Source organism: Podarcis erhardii (assembly GCF_964252035.2).
Source record: "Podarcis erhardii genome assembly, chromosome: 11".
Lineage (NCBI taxonomy): Eukaryota > Metazoa > Chordata > Lepidosauria > Squamata > Lacertidae > Podarcis > Podarcis erhardii.
The window spans coordinates 44,683,780-44,705,868 of record NC_138501.1 but is presented as its reverse complement, the minus strand read 5'-3'; the positions used below and the strand labels follow the sequence as shown (position 1 = coordinate 44,705,868).

General features: G+C 40.1%; 1 protein-coding gene across 16 annotated transcripts in view; it reads right to left on the bottom strand.

Moving 5' to 3' along the window:
• TCF4 (transcription factor 4) overlaps positions 1 to 22,089 on the bottom strand; it is a 343,442-nt gene that overhangs the window by 153,862 nt on the left and 167,491 nt on the right. For all 16 annotated transcript variants that reach the window (XR_014161417.1, XM_081881482.1, XM_081881470.1 and 13 more), the window contains one exon: positions 17,871 to 17,935. Coding sequence is in view for 15 of the 16 variants with exons in the window: in XM_081881482.1 (XP_081737608.1) it covers positions 17,871 to 17,935 (65 nt within the window). In the remaining variant the exon portion in view is untranslated. The remainder of the gene's footprint in view (positions 1 to 17,870; positions 17,936 to 22,089) is intronic.

Below are 22,089 nucleotides of genomic sequence, written 5' to 3'. Positions count from 1 at the left end.
CCATAGGTTATGCTAATGGTCTCCTTACATTATTTATTGTTGTAGCATCCACACAGCATTGTTGTCATATATATTTATATTTCCCAACTATATCCTTCGTGCACGCACGCACACACAAAATAAAATCTGGTTTATCCCCCTCTTAAAATCTGTTCTGTGCCAATCTCTCTTTCTAGTGTTACAAACTGGGGGGGGGGGGGGAGAAGATCAATGGAACATGGAACTTATTTTCTATTTAAAGGATGGATCCATGCCATCCTTCATTTTATTATTCACTGAGAGCATCTCTGACACAGACCTCCATAGGGCCGATGTGGCAACTACTAAGAACTCTGCTCTAAACATAAGCTCTTTGGTGAACCTAAGTCCTAGCTAGAGGCTTGAGGAGCGGTTCCATAAGTACCATTAGATGCTGGGCTCCTCAGCATCACTCCCTTGAGAAATGTGCAAATGGTGGGTGGGATGTACCAAGATTGATTGCGCTCCGAATCTCATTTTGGGTACATACCTGCCTTTGCAGCTTGCTTTTGCTGAATACAGGCCTATTTGAAGGAAATCCACAGTCTCTGTAAATTCACACTTTGTCCACACAGAATCCTTCATTGGCACTCCGGAAAATGAACTTTGTCTTGCAATCACTGTTACACATTCTGTTTTTGGAATCCCGACACTTAAAAACAATTGGTGTCCAAGACCCTCCTCAGAGAAACTTACATCATTTGTGTCTTTCTGCTCAGTGTCGTTGTAAGCTGGAGTGTGTTGTTGTATGAGTGGACCAGAACAGAAAACCTTGGTGACAACATCAATAACTGCTGTAGTTGACTAGGGCCACATTGGCCAAAATGTGCCCACTAGGATGACCACACATTCTATGGTCCCCAATTAGCTGAATAAATCTTAGAGGCACAGGGACTAGAATAAAGACTTGTTTGTTGCAATAACATCTGTGTGGTTTGCTTCCAGATAACTGACGATGGGTATGGTGCAGACTTAGCAGTTTTCTGTGCTTGCACGATGATCTAGAACCAGATTTCTGAAGCTTTCTGCATGATTTGTTTGAACACCAGGGGGGACACAGTCTCCATTCTGGTAGTTCAGTTCTCCTGCTGCATATTCCACTCTTATATTGATGCCAATTGAATCTTTGCCATTCTCGAAATCTCACTAGCTTCATTGTGAAGAGATCTCAATTTTGTTTCCCCTTGCCAGTTCGAAAAGCCTCTGCTCAGGTGTAAATGCTGATAACTTCATTCTGGATATGCAAATACTGAATCCTATCCTTGAAGGGACATATAGTCAATCATCTGGCTCCCATGTACAGCATGGTGTTGGTCAATTGGGCCCCTCTTTGCACCATGTGCCCTATGGAACCTGATTCTATTCATGTGCTTCCCAGATGAAAAATAGTTATGAATGTTATGTGGGGTTTCCAAAAGGGCCCACCTTCAGAAATAGTTCTTGAGCCTCAATCAATTGAGGTATGATGAAGAGTTTGGATTTGATATCCCGCTTTATCACTACCCGAAGTAGTCTCAAAGCGGCTAACATTCTCTTCTCCCTTCCTCCCCCACAACAAACACTCTGTGAGGTGAGTGGGGCTGAGAGACTTCAAAGAAGTGTGACTAGCCCAAGGTCACCCAGCAGCTAAATGTGGAGGAGCGGGGATGCGAACCCGGTTCACCAGATTACAAGTCTACCGCTCTTAACCACTACACCACACTGGCTCTCTCACTTTCCTTCTAACAATCACTACTTCATGTGATTGCTTTGTGATCTGACATTAGAAAAGTAATTAGAAACTACTGAAGTGGCTTTGTACATGCATGCTATTGAAATACCAATATCTCTACAAACTTTGCAAGATGCACGAGGTCAATTGCACCTAGCTAAGACCTTAATACTTCTCACTCAATGCCTCTGCTCATTAGGGCAGTTGGTTGGTCACGATGAGAACAGGATTCAGTACTAGGCGGGCCACTGGCCTGACTGAGCAGGCTCTTCTTAACTTCTTATCTACTACTTCAGCAAAATATGGGCAGCTATCTCCCACTGCCCCAGCGCTGCTGGAAACCACATCGTGGATGAGACACAAAGATATATAAAGTATAGGAAAAACCATTATGTTGCCTGAATAGAAGAATTCCTGGTGAATACCGAAAATCTATTTTAAAATGCATCCAAAGATGAAAGTGAAAACTACCCATAGAAATTAATGGAGAAATCAAAAATTTCAATGTAAATGGTGCTGGGCACAACCACAACCACATGACAACAGGCACGGAACTTGGAATGACCCCTGGAATAAAATGGGAAAGCTGGCATAGGAGGGTGGAATGAAGTGGTTTGAACCCTCAACAGAAACAACCAACGCTGCAACACTTTTCTCCCAGAGTACCACTTGCACAAACTATTTAAAAACTCTTAATGCTGTCGCTGACATGTAGGGTTATTTGCAAATGTAAAGTACAATTAATTGCTGGCCCTTTTAGTTCATAATATTTAGGGCTGTGGGTTATTAGAGGTGTTTTTAATTGATTAACTGTTTTGCTATTAACTGATTAATGAGCCAATTAAAATAAATATGACAGTATCTCAATACAGGTGATATATTGAGGAAATTTCATCACATCAACATTCTTTCAACTAAGTATCCATAATACATATTCAAGTATTTTTGCTGGTATAAAAAGGGAGCTGCTGACTCCACCCCCCCCAACCTGCCCATCTCAAAATGCTTAAATGTGGGAGTCAGAGCCACATTGCACTTAATGAAAAGTTGTTATTGTCATTGCTTTTAATGCAAACAGCAATACCAGCTAGGCAGATGACAATTAGTGTGATTGCAGCAGGCAGGGAGGGGCATTTAACCCTTTCCCCCCTCCTGTGGTCCTGAAGCTGGTATTTATATTGGGAAGAAATCTCACAATGGGAAACATAGAGCTGTCTTCTACATTTAAGTGAACAGGAATGTATGAATGAGCACAGGATCATCATGCATGTACCAGCCAACATGTACCAGGAAAGAGTTGAACATAAATTGATTGCTATAATGCAATCCACTCTGAAACCCCCACTTTGTGGAAATATCTGCAGGATAAATCCAATAAAACATATATATTTAATGTGTAGTTAATGAAAACTGGCCTTTCTGTTCTCACCACCACCATCGTTAAAAGGGCCATGGTAAGTTTTTGCCCCAGTGCTTTGAATCTAACATAACCCGTGCTCTTCCCAGATGGTGAACAACATTTCAGAACTAAGGAAGTGGGACTTCCCCTCCTCCTGACTTTCAGAGGGTTCTTGCCTGAAAGAGGAAGAGAAGGATGGACAGAAAGCAGGGAGGGCAAGCAGCCAGAAGCAGTGGGCGAGAGGAGGCAAATGGGAGCAAGAGAGTCATACTGGTTATGTGGATAATAATCTCACTGAAGAATTATCTGCAAAATCACTTATAGTATCTAAGCTTATTATCTGTCACTACTAAGGTTTAAGTCCATTAAAAGAAAATTTACGGGCTTGTTTTTTAAATCTCTTTTGCAGAGAAAAATTGGTCATCTTGGTACAGTTATGCTGACAACACCTTGTATCTAGGTTTTTGCCATTGTGTTGGGTTAGTTAATGCATGGGTTGTAAATCCAACCCCATATGTTCCAGTAGTATGCTTCTTTTAAAAAAGAAGAAGCAAAAATGCCCACATGTATTATATTGAAGAGATACATTCATTTTTGTGATGGGATAATGAGCTGCTTGTGCGTAAAAGCTTGATCCCTCTGGGGTTTGGCTGGTCATCCAAACCGATGCACTAACGGAGCCCCCAAAGCATGACTCCGTCAGTCGCTGGTAGAATCTGACAGTGGGCGTCTACGGAATTTACGCCAACATAAAAGCTGTTTGACGGACATGCGACTTCGTGACTCTCTGCGTGACAGTTTCCGGCGAAGGGTGGGAGTTCCCAACGGGGGTCCCGTTACCTCTCCACTACTCTCACTGGAAGCATCCCAGAGCCTCCCCTCCGCTGTGACTCCTGCACTCCCCCTGCTGGTTCCCTCTTCTGCTGCAGATTCTCTCCTATTCTCCTGGAGCCTGTCCACCACCTGTCTCTCCGATGGCAGTTCCCTGACAATTTTATTAGACATTATCTGGACTATTCTCCCCTAGATGGATTTGAAAAGCAAATAGATGGGAGCTATCCACATTTCAACCTCAGCCTCTGCATTTGATAAGATCAGCTTTCCTATTATATCAAAATGCAAACCCTTCCAGAGCCAAGCTACTTCTTTTATTACAGAAAGAAAACAGTTTTTTTATATAAAAAATCTCCAATAAAAATGCAGACAGATGGTTACATTCCATCATTAACTTCAAAACAAAATAAAAATATTAACTTCTCCACTGCTACTAAACATACCAAGACGAATCCTGTGTCTGGTAGACAGACACTTCATCATAAGCTGAAAAGAACAATAATGTGCCCTTCTCTCTTTGTTATTATTTACTATTATTATTAAATACCAAGAGCTCAGAGCTATTAGGAGATAAGGGAAAAAGTATAAGCTAAACGGAGGAAGGCATCTGAGACCTGGAGCTTTCCACTGTTGCCATGATGAATCCACATTGACATTTCTCCCCTGCCTCTTTAAAAGCACTGAGGGACTGTTCAATATTAACAATAACAGCAACCTATAACTCCACGCCCCAAAAATATTTTGCCCAGGGTCATCTAGTCCAACCCCCTGCAAGGCAGGAATCTCAACTAAAATATCCATGACAGGCGGTCATCCAACCTCTGCTTTAAAACCTCCAAGGAAGGAGAGACCAGCCCCTTCCAAGGGAGACTGTTCCACTGTTGAACAGCTCTTCCCACCAAAAAGCTTTCTCCTGATGTTCAGTTGGAATCTTCTTTCTTGTTACTTGAAGCTATTGGTTAGGGTCCTACCCTCCAAGTCCTACCATAGTCTGGTGTCATCTGCAAATTAGATGAGCACCCTTCAAAATCCCCTCATCCAAGTTGTTTATAAAGACGTTGAACAGGCCTAGGACAGAATACTGTGGCACCCCACTTGTCGCTTTTTCCAGCATGATGAGGAACCATTAGTGAGCGCTCTTTGGGTTCAGTCAGTCAACCAGCTACAAAAGACACTCAACTGGGTATTTGTTTACTGATTCTGTAGAGGTCAAAGGCAATGGTTTTAGGTGGTATCCAATGCTGCTCTCTCCGTTGATTGAAGATATCCATCAGAGGCATGCAGACAGAAACAGTATTTGGCGATTCCTCCTCTCCCAATGCACTGCTTGAATCTATTTAGCAGGGTCTCCCAAACATCTGGAGAAGATTTAAGGAGAGGGAATAAGAGGGGGAGGCCTTCTCCAAAAGCCTTTTTATCCTCTACCTTAGGGAGGGATGGGAGACTGCAGTGGGAAGAGTGCATCTCTGAAAACTGCCTCCCTCCCCTTTCTGCTGACTGATGCCTTCCATCAGCAGAGGAGACAACGCTGGATAGCACTCTCGTTTGAAGAAATTACACTTTCTAGATGCAACATGCTGGCTTCCTTGAATCTGATCTGCCTCTCTAATGGGATGCTATACATGCATATACTCCTGTTAAGAGAGCTTATTCCATGTTGTGTCTGTTTATTACTGCAGCATTGAGGCTTGGGTTTAGGGACAAAGGAAAATAGAAAGTTGCCTTATGCTGAGCCATTGGTCCGTCTAGCTCAGTTTTAGGCAACAGTTCTTCATGAGTTTAGGTCAACTCTACCTGGAGATTCTGGAGGTGGAAGCTGGCACCTTTTGCACGCAAAGAAGATGCCCCACCACTGAGCTACCACTATTCTTGCCCGCATGGTAGTCAATGCAAATTGATAAATCAGTAACATTATCAGGAAAGATCCTCTAACTTTCTGCTGCAATGTTGCCCACAGCTGTACATGCAATAAAGCCCATTTAGTAGGCTTCAGTGCAGCCATTATTTCTGTCCTTTTCTTTCCCCCCTTTTTTAATTTCAAGTTCTACACTCAGGATGCCACAAAGAGAATTACAGGTTAAGCTTCTGAACAACTGGAGAATGTGGCTCAGCAGGGGGGAATGCTATTCTTGGACATTAGAAGCAGCTGTGTTTATTTTCAGTGACCAGGATATTACTAAGGTAGTGTTTCTTTTCGATTCAGAGGGTCACATTTTTTCCAGAATACCCGTGTTCCTCTTAGCATTGAATTTCATTGTTATACTTCCGCTGCAATGACAAAGGAGGCAAGGACCTCTTTGACACACTTCCAGGTGAGTTGTCCCACACCAGCTAATTATAATTATACTGCATATAAAACGGCACTTATTTCAATCAATTCAGCAAGTGTTGGTCTGATGCCTAACCCTCAAGTCAGTATGATCCACAGCCCTGATCCTATGCATGTTTACTCAGAAACAAGGCCCACGGAGTTCAGTTGGGCTTGCTTCCAAGTTAAATGAGCACAGGGTCACAGTCTGCATCAATTTAAACCTGTACTTCGGTGTAATTAATGTATAATCTGGAGTCAACAGCATCCAGGAACAAAAGAAATAAAAGAAAACCTAGTACAGTCTAGGGCAGGGCACTTATTAATATTGATTTTACCACTTTGGGGGGTTTTACCAGGAAATTAGAGAAATAAACATCACACTAGCATGCCTATACAGGAATGCAGCCTGTTCAACTTCAACTTGATTTGCACCTATATACTGAACCATTCACACAACCAGGAACCCCTTCATAAAATGTGGTGTCAAAGATGGGAATAACAATACAGTCACAGCATTCCAGTCAGGACTCTGTCTGTGAACCTGTGCAGGACTCAGCATGGCCAAAAGGACTCTGAGTAATAGTCTATAACTTTAGCTGCTTCAGCCTTTGACCAATTTGTGTCTTGCTTTTTCTATTTATGTATTTTGGTTCTGAGCTGTTAAAAAAATGAAGTCTCCTACATTTCAACACTGTCTTAAAAAAAATATACCAATGCAAAATGTGTACAAGCTTTGTACGGCAAAGGTTAACATAACATTACTTATTTTTATTTATTATCAAATAATAAGTAATGCTATTTATTATTAAATCAATTTGATTTCAATTTATTTATTTATTACTAAAAGTATCCCAGTTTTTGCTTCAGACTGTGGCACTCGTGGCATCTTGCATCAACAAAATCATGTGTGTGTGTGTGTGTGTGTATGAATGAAAATATTTGCCTTTATGTGCAATCAAAGTTTAGAATCTGAACCTACTGACTGAATGAAGTAACCACAATTTGAGAAAGTAACAAAAACCTAACAGCATGTATCCATTGTAAACAACTGAAGATCCAGACTGTGCTACAAGTGAGACACCACCACCAAGTCTTGATGGGAGTAAATTTTACTTGCCATGAAATGGTGCAGCAGCTGTGGAGCTTTATTGTTCACCGGCGGGTCTCAAATGGCTTGCTGGAGACGCATGCCACTCTAACACTGACAGCTGTAGCCAAAACATGTGCCTTTGGCATGAGCCACAGTAGTGTGGTGAAGAACATCAACAAAGGATATCCTTGCAGTAGGCTTGGGAATCCAAACTGGAGATGATTTTAGAATATCCTCTATTGCCTGAAGGAGTGCAGCATAAGGGAGAGTGAGGACCAGGGTGCTGACTGGGCTTGGAAGACCCATGTGATGGGCTTCTCCCACATGGTTGGAAGGATGTTCAGATGCACTCCTCAGTGACATGGATTCACACCACAGGGAAGCAGCTCCTATCATTTCACAAATGAGGCCAAGTGTGGGGACCTGGTGAGATTCAAGTATCTTTGAGTGCCCCAACAGCCACCCACAGAAGCCAGAGATCTAAATTTGGGGTGCTTATGCATTCTTAGTCTCTACAGCTCTTGCTTGGATTCCTGTACATCCCAGAAGCCTAGGAAGAAGGAATTTAATGGAGCTGTATAATGAGGCTCTCTGTGTCCTATAATGGATCAGGGGTTCGCCTGAGCATCCTATTTTGGACAGCAGCTTCCTCTAATTCCTCCAATTTCAGCCTCTTCCTGCAATTACTTTTTATCTGTTTCTAGAAAGCAGCCAATATGGAGCTAAGTATACCTCCAATGAGAGGTGGGGTGACTTCTGAGAAGACCCTGTTCCAAGTGGAGACCAGATGGAACACTGAGCAGCTTCTCTGGAAGATCTCAAAGCACCTGGGCGGCATTATATGACTCCATATCAATTGTATAGTATTACTGAGTACAGCTTCAAACATTCAGTAAAAGACTATATTATATATATTAAATAAATGTAGAAATGCATATAAATTGCACACACAGGATGGTTCGTAGAAGGCAATATTTCATAGACCAGGGGTAGCCAACACTGCTGGACTCCCACTGCCATCAGCCCAATCATGAATGACAGGAATTTTTCCCCAGCAACATCTGGAGGGCACTACATTGACTAGCCACAATGCTCAACCCCATCGTGCATGAGCAGAAAGTGCTTCCATATATAGCAGCGTTGGTAGTTTTCATTTACAGGCAATATGTTCTACCACTCCCAACTTGCTCATTGGATCAGCTGCACTGTCTACTCATCCACCATACCATCTAACACTCCTAAAATATATTCTGTCCCGAAACAATGGAAACGGGAGAAGTGAAGGGACCAAAGAGATATAAGAGAAAGGAATTTATCTTCTGAATTCCTTGCTTTTATTTGATTTAATGCTATCTCAATACAACATTTATGTGTTTTTATGTGCAGAGAGCAGGAAGGAGATTTGATAATAGGCAGAGATAACTTGCCACGAGAGCAAGAAGAAATCTACTTATTTGACTAATCAAAAAACATACTTAGTGATTTGTAACAGAAGAGTAAAATGAACTCTTGCGTCTCAAGAGGTCTGCAATATGATCTTCACAAAAGGTAGCTTGCCAATTTAATTGAGGTAGTAGTTATTTAATTTTTTTATAGATAGGTATAGCTTTCAATAAAACCACATATGCCTATAACACTGCAATGGCAGATGTGTCTCGATTATTAGAGGTGGGCTCTAGGGAATATATACAACCGATCTTGAAATCTGTAAGCAGCTGTTTGGAAGAGGGGGGTGAAACATTGCAACACACACACACGTTCCTTAAGTGCAGTAATGTTTTGTTATTTTACTGCAGGTGTATTACAGAGATGAAATTTAATAACTTATTGTATACAATACCAATAAAGCAGGAAAGATTCCAGGCCCTGATGTTCATGAATAAAGTACAAATTAAGAGACAGATAGTGTGAAATAGTGTGTGTGTGTGTGTGTGTGTGTGTGTGTGTGTGTGAGAGAGAGAGAGAGAGAGAGAGAGAGAGAGAGAGAGGGAGGGAGGGAGGGAGGGAATATTTGTCACCTGATTGCTATTAATTTTAATGATGTGGTGCAAAGCAAGAGTTTGTAAAGGCTGATGATCACAGCACTCATCTACATCCAACAGTAAGCATGTGTGCACACTGGTTACAGCAGGGTGGGATGTGGGTAAAATAAAATAAAATAAAATAAATGACCTACCAGTGATCTGATTCAGGAGACACGAGTTAAAATCCCCAGCAACTATGAAAATCAGTGTGCAATGTGTGGCCAGCCACTGTACCTCACCCTAATGGTCCTCACAGGGGTGTTGTAAGGACAGAAATGTGGGACAGGAAAGAACGAGGGACACCACCGCTAGCTCTTTAGAATATTTAAATGCAATATACAATTTTCAATAAAGCAAAAATCACTTTGGTACACTAACGGGATTTGCCAGAAGCTATTAATTGTTTGACATAACAATATCTTATTTGACTTAACAATATATTATTTATTGATTTCTGTTTAATTTATTTCTGATCCATATACTGTACATTTTATTTTATGGATTAATTGTGATATCGGCTGCCCTGGGAATTTGTTTTGTGACAGGCGGATAATAAATTAGTTTTTAAAATAAATGAAGCCTACACAACTCATCAAATACCTCTTAAAGGCTACCAGTCGTGGTTTCACTAGTCTCACATAATTATCTCTGCCAGGACAGAAGCCTTATTCCTTTTTTGGGTCGGTAAATTAGAGGGAGGTCTACATGTTACACACATACATAGGAAACAGAAGCCCCAAACCTGCTTTTCCTAGAGAAGAGCAGCTTCGGAAGAAACGCAGAGTATCTGTCTAGTTGAAGTAGGCTACTGCCAACTTCCTTCTGAACATTAGAATACCTTCTCTCTTAAAGGGGACCCCTGACCATTAGGTCCAGTCGTGGCCGACTCTGGGGTTGCAGAGCTCATCTCACTTTATTGGCCGAGGGAGCCGGCGTACAGCTTCTGGGTCATGGGGCCAGCATGACTAAGACGCTTCTGGCAAACCAGAGCAGCGCACGGAAATGCCGTTTACCTTCTCGCCGTTTACCTATTTATCTACTTCTCGTTTACCTATTTATCTATTCTCGTTTACCTATTTATCTACTTGCAATTTGATGTGCTTTCAAACTGCTAGGTTGGCAGGAGCTGGGACCGAGCAACGGGAGCTCACCTCATTGTGGGGATTCGAACCACCGACTTTCTGATCGGCAAGTCCTAGGCTCTGTGGTTTAACCCACAGCGCCACCCACGTCCCTATCTTCTCTCTTACCAGAAGGTAATACTTTCCAGAAATCAAGTCAGAAGCTGGATTTGTTCAACCTCCATGTTTTACTTAAAAGCAACAAAATTCCTTACCTAATTCCTCAAATGTTAAATTAAACTGCAACTAATTTAAATATTAAATTAAACTGAGGTCAGCAAGTTCTTGCCGAGTGAACTGCAACTCTATTGAAATGTGTCAGGTTTCTATCATTGGCTTCAATGGAATGTGAACTGCACCATAGTTTACTGTGACCCTTTCCTTTCCTTGGGCATATATATCCATAGATATCATTGAGAGAGGATTCTTGCACTTCCCTTCAGTTTTAATGATGGAACTTCCCCAGTTCTTCTTCAACATCTCTAAAGACAGTTAAGAATTTTCCATTAGTGGTTTCCTGGCCACAACGTCCATTGCAGTCCTGGTATTCTCCTCTCACTAAGAAAGAAGAATTTCACAACAAGGGTGGGTGAAAAGAAAGTTGGAGCCATTGAGTCCTTTCTTTACCATCCTAACAGCTTCCCTTTCCCTTGTTCCCTTTAGCATCAGGATTTGTATGGGACTGTGAAGGAATTTGTATGGGACTGCCTGCTCTTTTAGAGAATTGTAAGAAACGGATAGGATAACTAAAGTTTTTTAAGTCAGAAAAGCTTGGTGTAAGTTGGAAATTTTTCTAACTAACGGCACAATCTGAACCACATCTACTACAAGTAAGCCCTGTTAAATTCAATGAAGCTTACTGTTAGGTAAGTGTATTTATGATTTCAGCCTTAACCATTAAGACTAAGATAAGTTTCTGAATCTCAGCCAATCTCTTTTTGACCTACCTTTTCCTAAATTTAAGACGCTCGTAAAGTCTTTCATTTTTTAAATTTTGCAAATTAACGAAGTTAATACAGTAAACAACCAAAATATGTATATACGGTAACTATTATAAGAATAAATTTGCAGTTTTAACAGGTAGTATCTGAATGTTCAACTAAAATACCAAACAATGCATTTTTAACACCATGTGGATCATATTTATAAATGTTCCTCTATGATAAATATTCCAAATTGACTTATCGGGAAGCTTTATGTTCACTTTTTGATGCATGTAAGGTGAAATAATTGTTGTATTGCTAGTATTACATTGCAGTAATATTATAACTTCCATAATGATTATGTACTGTTATTATAAACTGCTTATTTCCTGTGAATCATTTCAGTACAAAATTATTTACAGAAAAAGCAGAATATAAACTGCCTATGGTAAAATCTCCCTGAAAACAGAAAGCAGGCAAAGAGTGGGGCTGAAACCTTTCTCCCTGAGTTTTTCATTTGTTCCCTGAATTTTCTATTTGCATAGGGTGTTACGTTGTTGTTGTTTTACATAAAGTGTCATCAACCACCTATATTCTGAATTATTCTGAAGCAGCATACTGCATTTCTATAGCCTTATTAGGATTAATTTTTGCTCCATGTTCAGCCTCATTCCCAGTATACGAGAGGTGGTGGGTTCTCCTTCCTTGAACTTTTTAAAGCAGAGGTTGGATGGCCATCTGCCATGCATGATCTAGTTGAGATTCCTGTATTGCAGGGGGTTGGACTAGATGACCCTCAGGGTCCCTTCCAACTCTACGATTCTGTGATTCTACAAGTAGAAGAAGAAGAAGAAGAAGAAGAAGAAGAAGAAGAAGAAGAAGAAGAAGAGTTTGGATTTGATATCCCGCCTTTCACTCCCTTTAAGGAGTCTCAAAGCGGCTAACATTCTCCTTTCCCTTCCTCCCCCACAACAAACACTCAGTGAGGTGAGTGGGGCTGAGAGACTTCAGAGAAGTGTGACTGGCCCAAGGTCACCCAGCAGCTGCATGTGGAAAAGCGGAGACGCGAACCCAGTTCCCAGATTACGAGACTACCGCTCTTAACCACTACACCACACTGTTATTGCTTGACTGTTGGTGATGCGTTCTGAACAAAATTGAAGGCAAAACACTGAGAAAGCTCAGTGGTGGTACACAATGGAAGGAAAAGGTGTACTACTTGACCCCTGCTGTTGAGTGGTGACTAAGAGCGAGAGGCACTGATATGCATACTGCCAAGGCCACTGCATGAGTGCAAGATGCCTGTGCAGTAGCTTGCAGTGACCAGCACAAACCATTGATGTCATCAGCTTATGTCATCCCTGCTCATCCAGTGCCACCTGCTAGTATCAACACAAACCATTAAGCAGTGAAGCTTGTCCATGTACCACAAATAAGGAAACATCTCATGTTGCTTAAAGCATGGTGCTTCCTAGTTTGTATGCCATGGGGGAAAGAGGTGGAATAGATATTGATGCATTGACGTCGTGGTCTCTCAGCAAGAAGAGAGTTTATTTGCTTGCAATGGTTTTAGTGACTCACACACAAGTAGAAAAAGAGAACGTAAGAAGCTGGTTTTTGTTTTGGGATTTTTATCTTGTTTTGTTTTTTTTGCTGTAAGCATCTGGTAATATTTGTTTGGGCACTCAGATCTACAAATAAAGGGTCAGGCTTCTTAGCTCTAATAAGAGTAATTTCCATTCACCTTTCAGGTCCTGTGGAATTTTTCCATTTATAAGCCTCCTTTAATCTCTGCTTGGACATTTTGCAACAAATCTTGAAGATGGCAGGCAGCCTCCTGCTCTGCAGAAATAGTTATTTCTTTACTATATTTTGCTATAATGAAGTTTTGCTGTATTTTAATAACAGGATGTTAAAATAAATATATTGATAGTTCCTGCACGGTCCATGAACTTGCTGCTTCCCCTAAACATTTCACCTGGTAGACAGGTTGTCAATGAATGGTTCAAAAATATTAAATAATTTATGACAGACTCCTACACATGGAGGTACGTGGCTTTAGGGTTACAACATTAGTACCTTTCCTCCAGAAGATTGATGATAAAAACTATTTATTGGCTAACAGTAAATATTTTGAGTACTGAATATTTTCTAAGCATAATTCAAAGCTCCAGTGCTAACCATTAAGGCCATATATGGTTCACAAGAACTTGCCCGCATATTGAGGTCATCTTCTGAGGTCCTTCTCTAGACAGCCCCACCTTCAGAAGTTTGGTGGATGGTGCCCCAAGAAAGGGCCTTTTCAGTTGTGGTGAACGACCAAGTAACATCCTCCCTGCGCATAAAAGTCTAAATAAACAGAGAGTTAGGGAATTTGCTATCATGTGATGGTGGATGGCATGAATACCTTTGAGAGGGGATTATACATTCATGGAGGACAGATGGAGCATCAGTCACAGTAGCGAAATGAAACCCCCATTTCAGGAGTGGAGCACTTGAGGGACGAACAATGGGATAATGGCTTCATGCCCTGCCTCTGCTCCTGTGGCAGGCAGTTGACTGTATATTCGGCATGTTTATATTTTATTATCAGGTGGACTTTCTTTTCATTGGTGATTATAAGCTACTTTGTAGAGGAAGTGTCTCAAACATGGGGTATATAATAATAAATAAAATAAATACGGATGGAAACAAGATTTCTTTTGCCTGGTACAGCAGGACTCATCTTATGTTCTTAAAGTATGTAACATCTCTTGCTTCTTATAGTTCAAAAATAAACATTATTTTATTGATGTGTAGAACTGCATAACCACATTTTGAGTAAAATTTTATAGGCCTTTTGCAACCCGCTAAAAATACATCAGCACTTGGATCTGGCCCTAGTCACCCTGAGCTAACCACTTTCAAGCATGAGCGAAAGAACTTTATTTATTTATGAACTTATATGCTGCTTTTCAAAGCAAAACGTAAAAATAAAAAAGCCTTCAGAAAGCTTCTTACAATATTCAGCTAGCAGTAAATACAAAAAACAAACAAAAAACAAACAGTTGAATATTGCAAACAATACAATAATGCAAATTCATTTTATTTTATTTTTTTACAAAACTCCAATGAATTCTTATCAGCGAAAAGGCTTGTCTTTCTGGGAAGGTATGTAGAAACCAAACAAGTGTCCAGCGTACGACAAAAAGTACAGATCGCTGTTGCCTATCTAATTTCAAGGGGAAGCAGATTCTAAAATGCAAGGGACACTATGCAAAAGGGTCGAGTCTTAACAGTCACAGGGCAAGTCTCCAGCTTATGTGGAACCCCAAAGGCCCCCCAGATGATCATTATCGCTGGGGCTGGGATTTAGGGGATAAGGTGATCCCTCAGAAACCCTGATGCCAAGTTATTTAGTGCTTCATATGATAACATCAAAACCTTGAACTTTCAATTCCTATTTTCCCCCCTGCCCATCTTCTTTGTTCTTCATTTACCTCCATGACCGTTGACCGAGCTTGACCTTGCTATTTTACTTGGCTAAGAGCTTGTTTTCTGTGTTTCATAGCAGGTAATCACTATTCTTGGATTATTGTTCTTCACCCACCTTCCCTGGCCTTTTTCCAGGAATGTTTGAATCTGTGTTCCTTTCAAATGTAAATCGGCATTGTCAAAAAATGTCCAGCCACTTCCTTATTTTGAGGACAATCAGAACTAAGTAGGTGCACTCAAACATCTGTTTCAAGGATTAGGGTTGCCTGCAACTGGACTTTACACAACTGTACACAAGAACGTTAAGTAACAGTACCATCGTGGAAAAGTTATGAATAACATGGCTGTTAGATATGGACATCATCGGTTTCCACTGATTTATAGAGCAATTTCTTAAGATGAAGACAGAATTAGTCAGCTGAGTATTTATTTATTTATTTATTTATTTATTTATTTATTTATTTATTACAAGAGAAGAAGTTGTGTATTGGTCTGCGAGAAATGAGAGGACTTTCATTGGTCAGCTAAAAGGTTATTATAATGGAGGGGGGCAAATAAAACAGGGTTGGTGAGCAGAGATGGATGAACATTGGGAAATGCTAATTTTCCATTTCCATTGCAGGGGGGAGCAAAGAGCTATGGGGTGATTAAAGGAGATGGCAGAGACAGGGGGGGAGGGTAAAATGGGGGGGGGAAACAATGCTTTATTCAAACTCACAAGGCAACGATAAGGGAACAAGGCAGCAAATTTGAGACAAACCTACTTTCTATAGGTAGGTGTATTTCATTCACAGGATGACTTACTTTTGCTGAGCATTACGCGTAGGCATTTATTGTTAGACAGATTTGCAACAGCATCATATATCTGGACACAAAGAAACTGTAACACAGCTAAATAAACATGCAGGATCAGTGACGGTACTGATGGTGGCACTACAGCAAACTCTAACCTATAATGAGCATGGAATAATTTTAAATAAGTAAAGTATTCGCCAGAGCCTTGAAATGAATCGAAGGACTGTTATAGGAATAGTCAGGAGGTTGAACGTGAAAAATGCAGCCAGCGCAGCTTTCTTTGTACTTTTTTTGCTTGAAACAAAAGGAAAAGCTATTTTCTTTTTCCACGAAGTATCTAAAGTCTCAGGCAGCTTGAATGACAATTTCACAGCTTAAGGGGACTTTGCTCTAACTAAAGTCGGCAGGGAAATCTTGTTGCTTATAATAAGGAACCAGTATAAATTATTATTAGCTACAGAAACACACACAAAGCTGTCCAAAATCACATAAGACTACTTCCCTAGCCAACAAAGAGGGCCCCTCTGAAAATTGCAGTTTGTTCCACCACCACCTGCAAAAAAGGAAGCATGTGGTCAACCTCCTCCTCTCTCACTTAGAACAACCTCTGCCTTGACCCTCAGAAACCAGATACACAGGAACAGGCCTTCCACAGGAATTGAAAGCTTTACACTAGAGACACAGCACTAAGCTGTTCATTGCCTAAGCTATCTGCTCCTAGCACTTGCAGCTGCATTCCAAAGATGTTTCCGTTGCCCTGGAATGGCTGTAAATTTACTTTTTGGTGGAATTCCTCCCAGAAAAAAAAGTGGGGTGAATTGCACTTGATAACACATGCAGCCCTTAAGTTCTTGTCCCAGCCACTCTCATGTCTCCTTTCCACAAATCTCTGGCTACAGATCTGGACAGAACTGATGGCTTATCTGAGTAGGCTGGAAAGTCCAAACTTGAAAAAGCTAACAGATGCAAGAAGGCAATGGAATGCCAGCTCTAAGGATACACTAATACTAAGTGTGTGTACTTTCCAAGGCAAGATCCTATTTAATTACTTGAATTGTTTATATTTTTCTATGCTTAATTAAACAGAGTAGCAACCCGCAGCCTCAAAATCCCACATTGTTCCCCCCATATCACTAAGGGACTTGACCATATTAAAAGGATAAAAAGGGTAGGGAACACATACTCCCTTCAACAAGAGAAACAGCATACTTCTTTTGGCTAGCTGAGTTAAAACTCTGTAAAGTTTGGATATTAAAAAGAGGGTATTAATCCCTCTCTGTAGTTTTCAAAATTGAGCAACTACTGCTCCACGAAGGAAGAAAGAAAGAAAGAAAGAAAAGAAAAGAAAAGAAAAGAAAAGAAAAGAAAAGAAAAGAAAAGAAAAGAAAAGAAAAGAAAGCAAAGGTTCGGAGAGAGAAAAATGAATGGTAAAATTATATTGCAGCATTTTTTTTATCACTTGGCTTGAAAGGAGCTTAAACGTTTGGCTATTGATAGCAATTTTAGACTAAGGCGCTCTCTGGAGAGTCAGAAGTATGCAAATGTGGAGTGTTCAGAGGCACAGACACACACATGCTATACCTTTGTATTACATTGGCATTTTATTATTTAATTAAACTACTCTTATTTTTCTAGCTTGCGCATGCTTCCCTGGAGACGGTTTTGCTGTTAGCCTGCTGGCCTTGACTTCCAGCCAAAAACAATTCAGAAACAAAAAGGGACAACAAATCATATTTTCTCAGACATTTTTATCCTTCAATACAACCCTGTTTTCACACAACATCATACAGACTCTATGAAAACTGTAATTTATTGCAATAGCCATCCAAAGCAAGGGTCTTACACATCCTCCGTGGGTGCTCTCCCTTTACAATTCCTTAAGTTGTGCCATTAGTCAGGAATTGTCATGTTGAAGACGGTACGGAAGGAGGTTGATCAATACTCTACCAACATGATACGAGGATACTAATTGAAATCCACAGACAATAATCAGAAGGAACTGGAAAAATATCTTAACATCTACATTTTTAAACACAAATTTTGTTAAAGACCCCTTTGCAAACCATCTGGCGTCCTCAGAAAGCAAGACTGAGACTGCATAATCCACAAAAATCATGTTTGGGATAAATCGTAAGACCGTACATTTTCCCGTATCGTGGCTGGCTCTTACCTGGTGGCAACCCTGTAGGTTTGAGTCTCGCCCATATGATGAATAGGAGCCCCTTTCTGATTTACCTGTTTTTTAAAAAACAACAACAGAGAAAGTAGTGTTAGCTGACATATGCATTTCTATAAATAATATACTGCATAATTATTTTATCTATATAGCAGACTATTTATTGGGTTGCACTGTCTATCCCTTTTCTTCAGGTTCAACTTCTATAATCCTGGAATAGAACAAAATCACTGCATATTATGCATTTTCATTTCAGAGCTACCATCCACCCTCCATAGAAAATACTCCATTTGCCCAAACTTGAAGTCTTATTACATGGGGAAGAGTTCCTACTCATTAAAAGCCTTCATCACAGAGTTCAGTCTGGGGGCTACTTCACATTCCATTGTATGGGACACGGGGTTGGGGCCGGGCATAGACTGGTGGTGTGGGCGAAAGAGTAAGCTTTACAGGGCTATAGCAAAGATACAATTTGGAAGGAAGCTTCATGGTTGCTTTAAACTCAAAAGCAAAAATAAATAAATAAGGGCAGTCCATCATGGACTGCTCATAGTCTTATCTAGTTTGGCCTCTGGTGCCCTTCATAACGACATAACTAGATAGGCCTACTGACACACTGTTCTTGCACAACAGCCATTCATTTCCACAGGACTAGTGGAAAAGAAGTTCTTGGGGGACTGTGTTGTAAGTCACCTTCCAGATTTGGTATGATGAAAAAAAGAAAATAAATGCCCTGTTCTCATTCCAAATGTTACTCATGTTTCCTAAAGCCCTGAAACAGGATCAGCAACCTCTCTCAAGAAGCAAACAACTCTCCTTTCCTCTTCCTTTTCACCCCATCCCTAAAACCTGAGTAAATTTATTTTTACGTACACAGCAGGAAGGTTACCGTGTCATGACCTGACCATAATAATTCTCACTGATTACACTGCAGTCACCAGTGAGGTCAGAGGTAATCAATCAGAAGCTCTCCAGATGGTGAATTTAGCAAAGAAACCTTTCAGAAGTCTGATTCTTCTCACTCTTTCTCAGTGTAATTCCCTAGCGAATGACCTGAGCTCGGCAGTTACACGCAGGAAAGAAAAATTTGGATCAAAAAATGTCGCTTCCTACCAGCGTTTCAGCTGCCTCAGAACTGCAAAGGATTTGAACAGAGTGCTGGGTTTCTGTGCCAACTCTAAGTACCTAATTTGATTCCCTTATATGCTCCTTTGATTTCCTTTAGAACATTAACTGCACATGACATAGTCAAAAATAGTTCTTGTTACTTCAGTAAGAAAAGAGTTTCCAAATGTAAAGGTGAACATTAAAAAACCTAGGGGGGGGTAGGGGGTGTGGGATTTGACTGGTGAAAAACATGAAACCCTAATAGCCCTGTTCCACGAGGGAAACAAAGAACAATATGGGTGCTGATATCAAAGAGATGGCATGAAAACCACCCAAGTGATTAAGACTCCTATAGCGAGGAAGTTATAGATTAAGATAAAGTGGGCAAGGGCATATCTGCAATTATGGGGATCATACAAGATCACCAGAGATAAGATTACATGGCTTAGTACAGCAAGAACCACATATAACACAATGTGATTGGATATCAACTACATTTGATTCATGTACGATTTACCAATGGGTGGTCAACAATAATGACACTTGGGTGTACAGATCTAATGTAATGCAGAGTTCAGGTTGTTTTCCCAATCAAGCATATAATAAATCGCAATAACTGACTATACGTAGTACAGTACATTACCCCTGCAAATGAATCATTTAATTACTATCACTATCGAAGACATGTCCTTTGCACAAGTGCCTGTGGTTTAAAGAATTTTATTTGATAACGTAATACGCATTCTGAATTTCACAAAATCATAAGCAATGAAAAAGAAAATGCTTACTTTTTTGCACTTAAAATATTGAATAAAGTACATTAAGAATCTGCTACTTCATTTCCCAGAGACAGTGTTGAATGCATGTCGAAAAATCTAGTCTTCACTTAATTAAATACATGTAAGGCACTATTTAATATTTGCTGAATATAGCTAGGCTTCAATAAAAACAGTGCCTAAGTTATGTGACTTTATGGTATAAAATAAAGTCACATTGACAAATTGTGGTTGTGCTTATTCTACAAGCTCTTAAAATGGCATCTGCAGATGTTAACATGCTCATATGAAATTATTTGTATTCAGTTACTCTGTTTAGAAATACAGGGCACACTCGCGGGGGGGGGGGGGGCTCTCGTATTGGAAAGGAATAGGAGTTACATGAACACGCAACTGTGCTCCCATTTAGTCTGCCACTTTCAATGGAGCATTTACAGCAGAATATCTCCATAGACTGAACTCATTATACGGCCAGAAAAAGTAAGATCTTGTAACCTGTTCTTGAATCATCTGTGCCTTGGCAGAAAACAGAACCAACACTACAGAATGAATTTGTCTACAGACCAAGAACGCAATATTTCTTAAACTGAGTTTATGACTTAAGTCAGTACCATGTGCAATTAATACAAAGGATAGTAGTAATATAGCAGTAGCCATGACCAATTCAAATACTGAGTTAACAAGACACAAAACAGGGAGCAAGGTGGACAGGGGTCTTTGAAAGGAATAGGTGCAGTGTAGCTTTTACTCAGCATTGCACCTGTAAGGAGAACTTCATTACTAGGTGAATCTACTAGGTGAACTGAAGCAATAAAATTTAACGTTGGGGTGAGGGGCAGAGGAATAAAGCCAACAATCGCAACCTTATTGTACAAAGAGCCCAGCAAACATTTCTATTTGCTGCATGTGAATACCTGTCCGCCTCCTTACTATCAGATCAGTCACAGGCTGCCTTGTTTTAATTTCAGTTGTTAAAAAATATTTATCCAGATACAAAAATAAACGCACTGCAAATTACAAGTTGTCAGGGTTAAAAATCTACTTCTATTTGTGTGGGGGAGGATAAGAGAACAGCACAGACATGAATCATTCTCAGTAATTTGAGTGTTTCCATGACATCAATGGGCACTCGTCCAGGACTCTGTCGAAGTCTGTGAGGTACCAAAGAGACATAGCAACCAGCAGGAGATTGACTTTTTTTTTTAGGATTATGCTCCTTGTAAAGATTTCATCTGTAGCATCCACTTTTACCACCAAATAGATAGCTTTGGAGATCATGAGTGAACACATTTCATTCTAATAGTGTAAGCCTTTAACTTTCATTGCATCTTTATTTTTGCTCTCAAATCCAACCAGATTCCTCCCAGTTAAGAACAAAATAATCAAAATTTACAAGAAACCCTTTGGAGATGAGTGTGTGCTTGGGTATCTGTGTGTTTCTATGTTTGTATATATTCACTATCAATTGCCATTATGGAACGAACAGACTTTTTTTGGTAAATGACATTTCGTTTTGTGGAAGGGGAAAAAAATCATTTGTAAAAAAAAAGAAACCTGTCCATTTAAAATTAGCTGCACTCTTTTATGTTGATTTTCTGCTTAAAATTCACTGGCACATTTGTTTCAGATAATAAAATTTGAAAGAGTGTTGATAATATGCTAGAGTAGGCTCTTTAAGTAACTATTTGTGTGCATGGTTTTTTGTTTTTTTAAAGAAAGATCAACCAGAATTTCTATGCTTACTTTACAATATTGCAACATTCTCAGGTGCTGCTGAAACCCAGCAGTCCAGGATGTCTATTTCTTAACTGGGGTGGTACAAACGATTGTTTATTTTTAAATGGATTGGGGGGGGGATCTGTTTTAAAAAGAAAGAGTCTACAGCAATGTAGAAACTCGACGCATTCACTGCGGAATTTTCGACTCAACCCTCCTGTACTAGAATGCGGCAGTCGCTGCGGATATTTTTTGGCACGAAGACAATGGTGGAAGTGCCAAGCCCCATGGCTACAACTACTCAAAAGAGGCATAAGGGTAGCATTAATCGCTCAAGTCTTTTACTGCACGGAGTACTGCTGTCCATCTTTTTTAAATAAAAAAAAAAATCTAATGTACTTGTTAATATATATATTTTTGTATGAACTGGGGAGGGTAGAGTATTGAAATTTCAGCCAATAACAAATCTTGTCAAATATCTGATTAATTTGTTTTTTTACCCTTCCCTTTGACCAAAGAAGACCAATACCATGTCAATTGCTAACACAAAAGATCTATTTTTACATGATGGTAGCATGATAATCAAAACCAGGGTTTCGAACAAGAGGCTGACT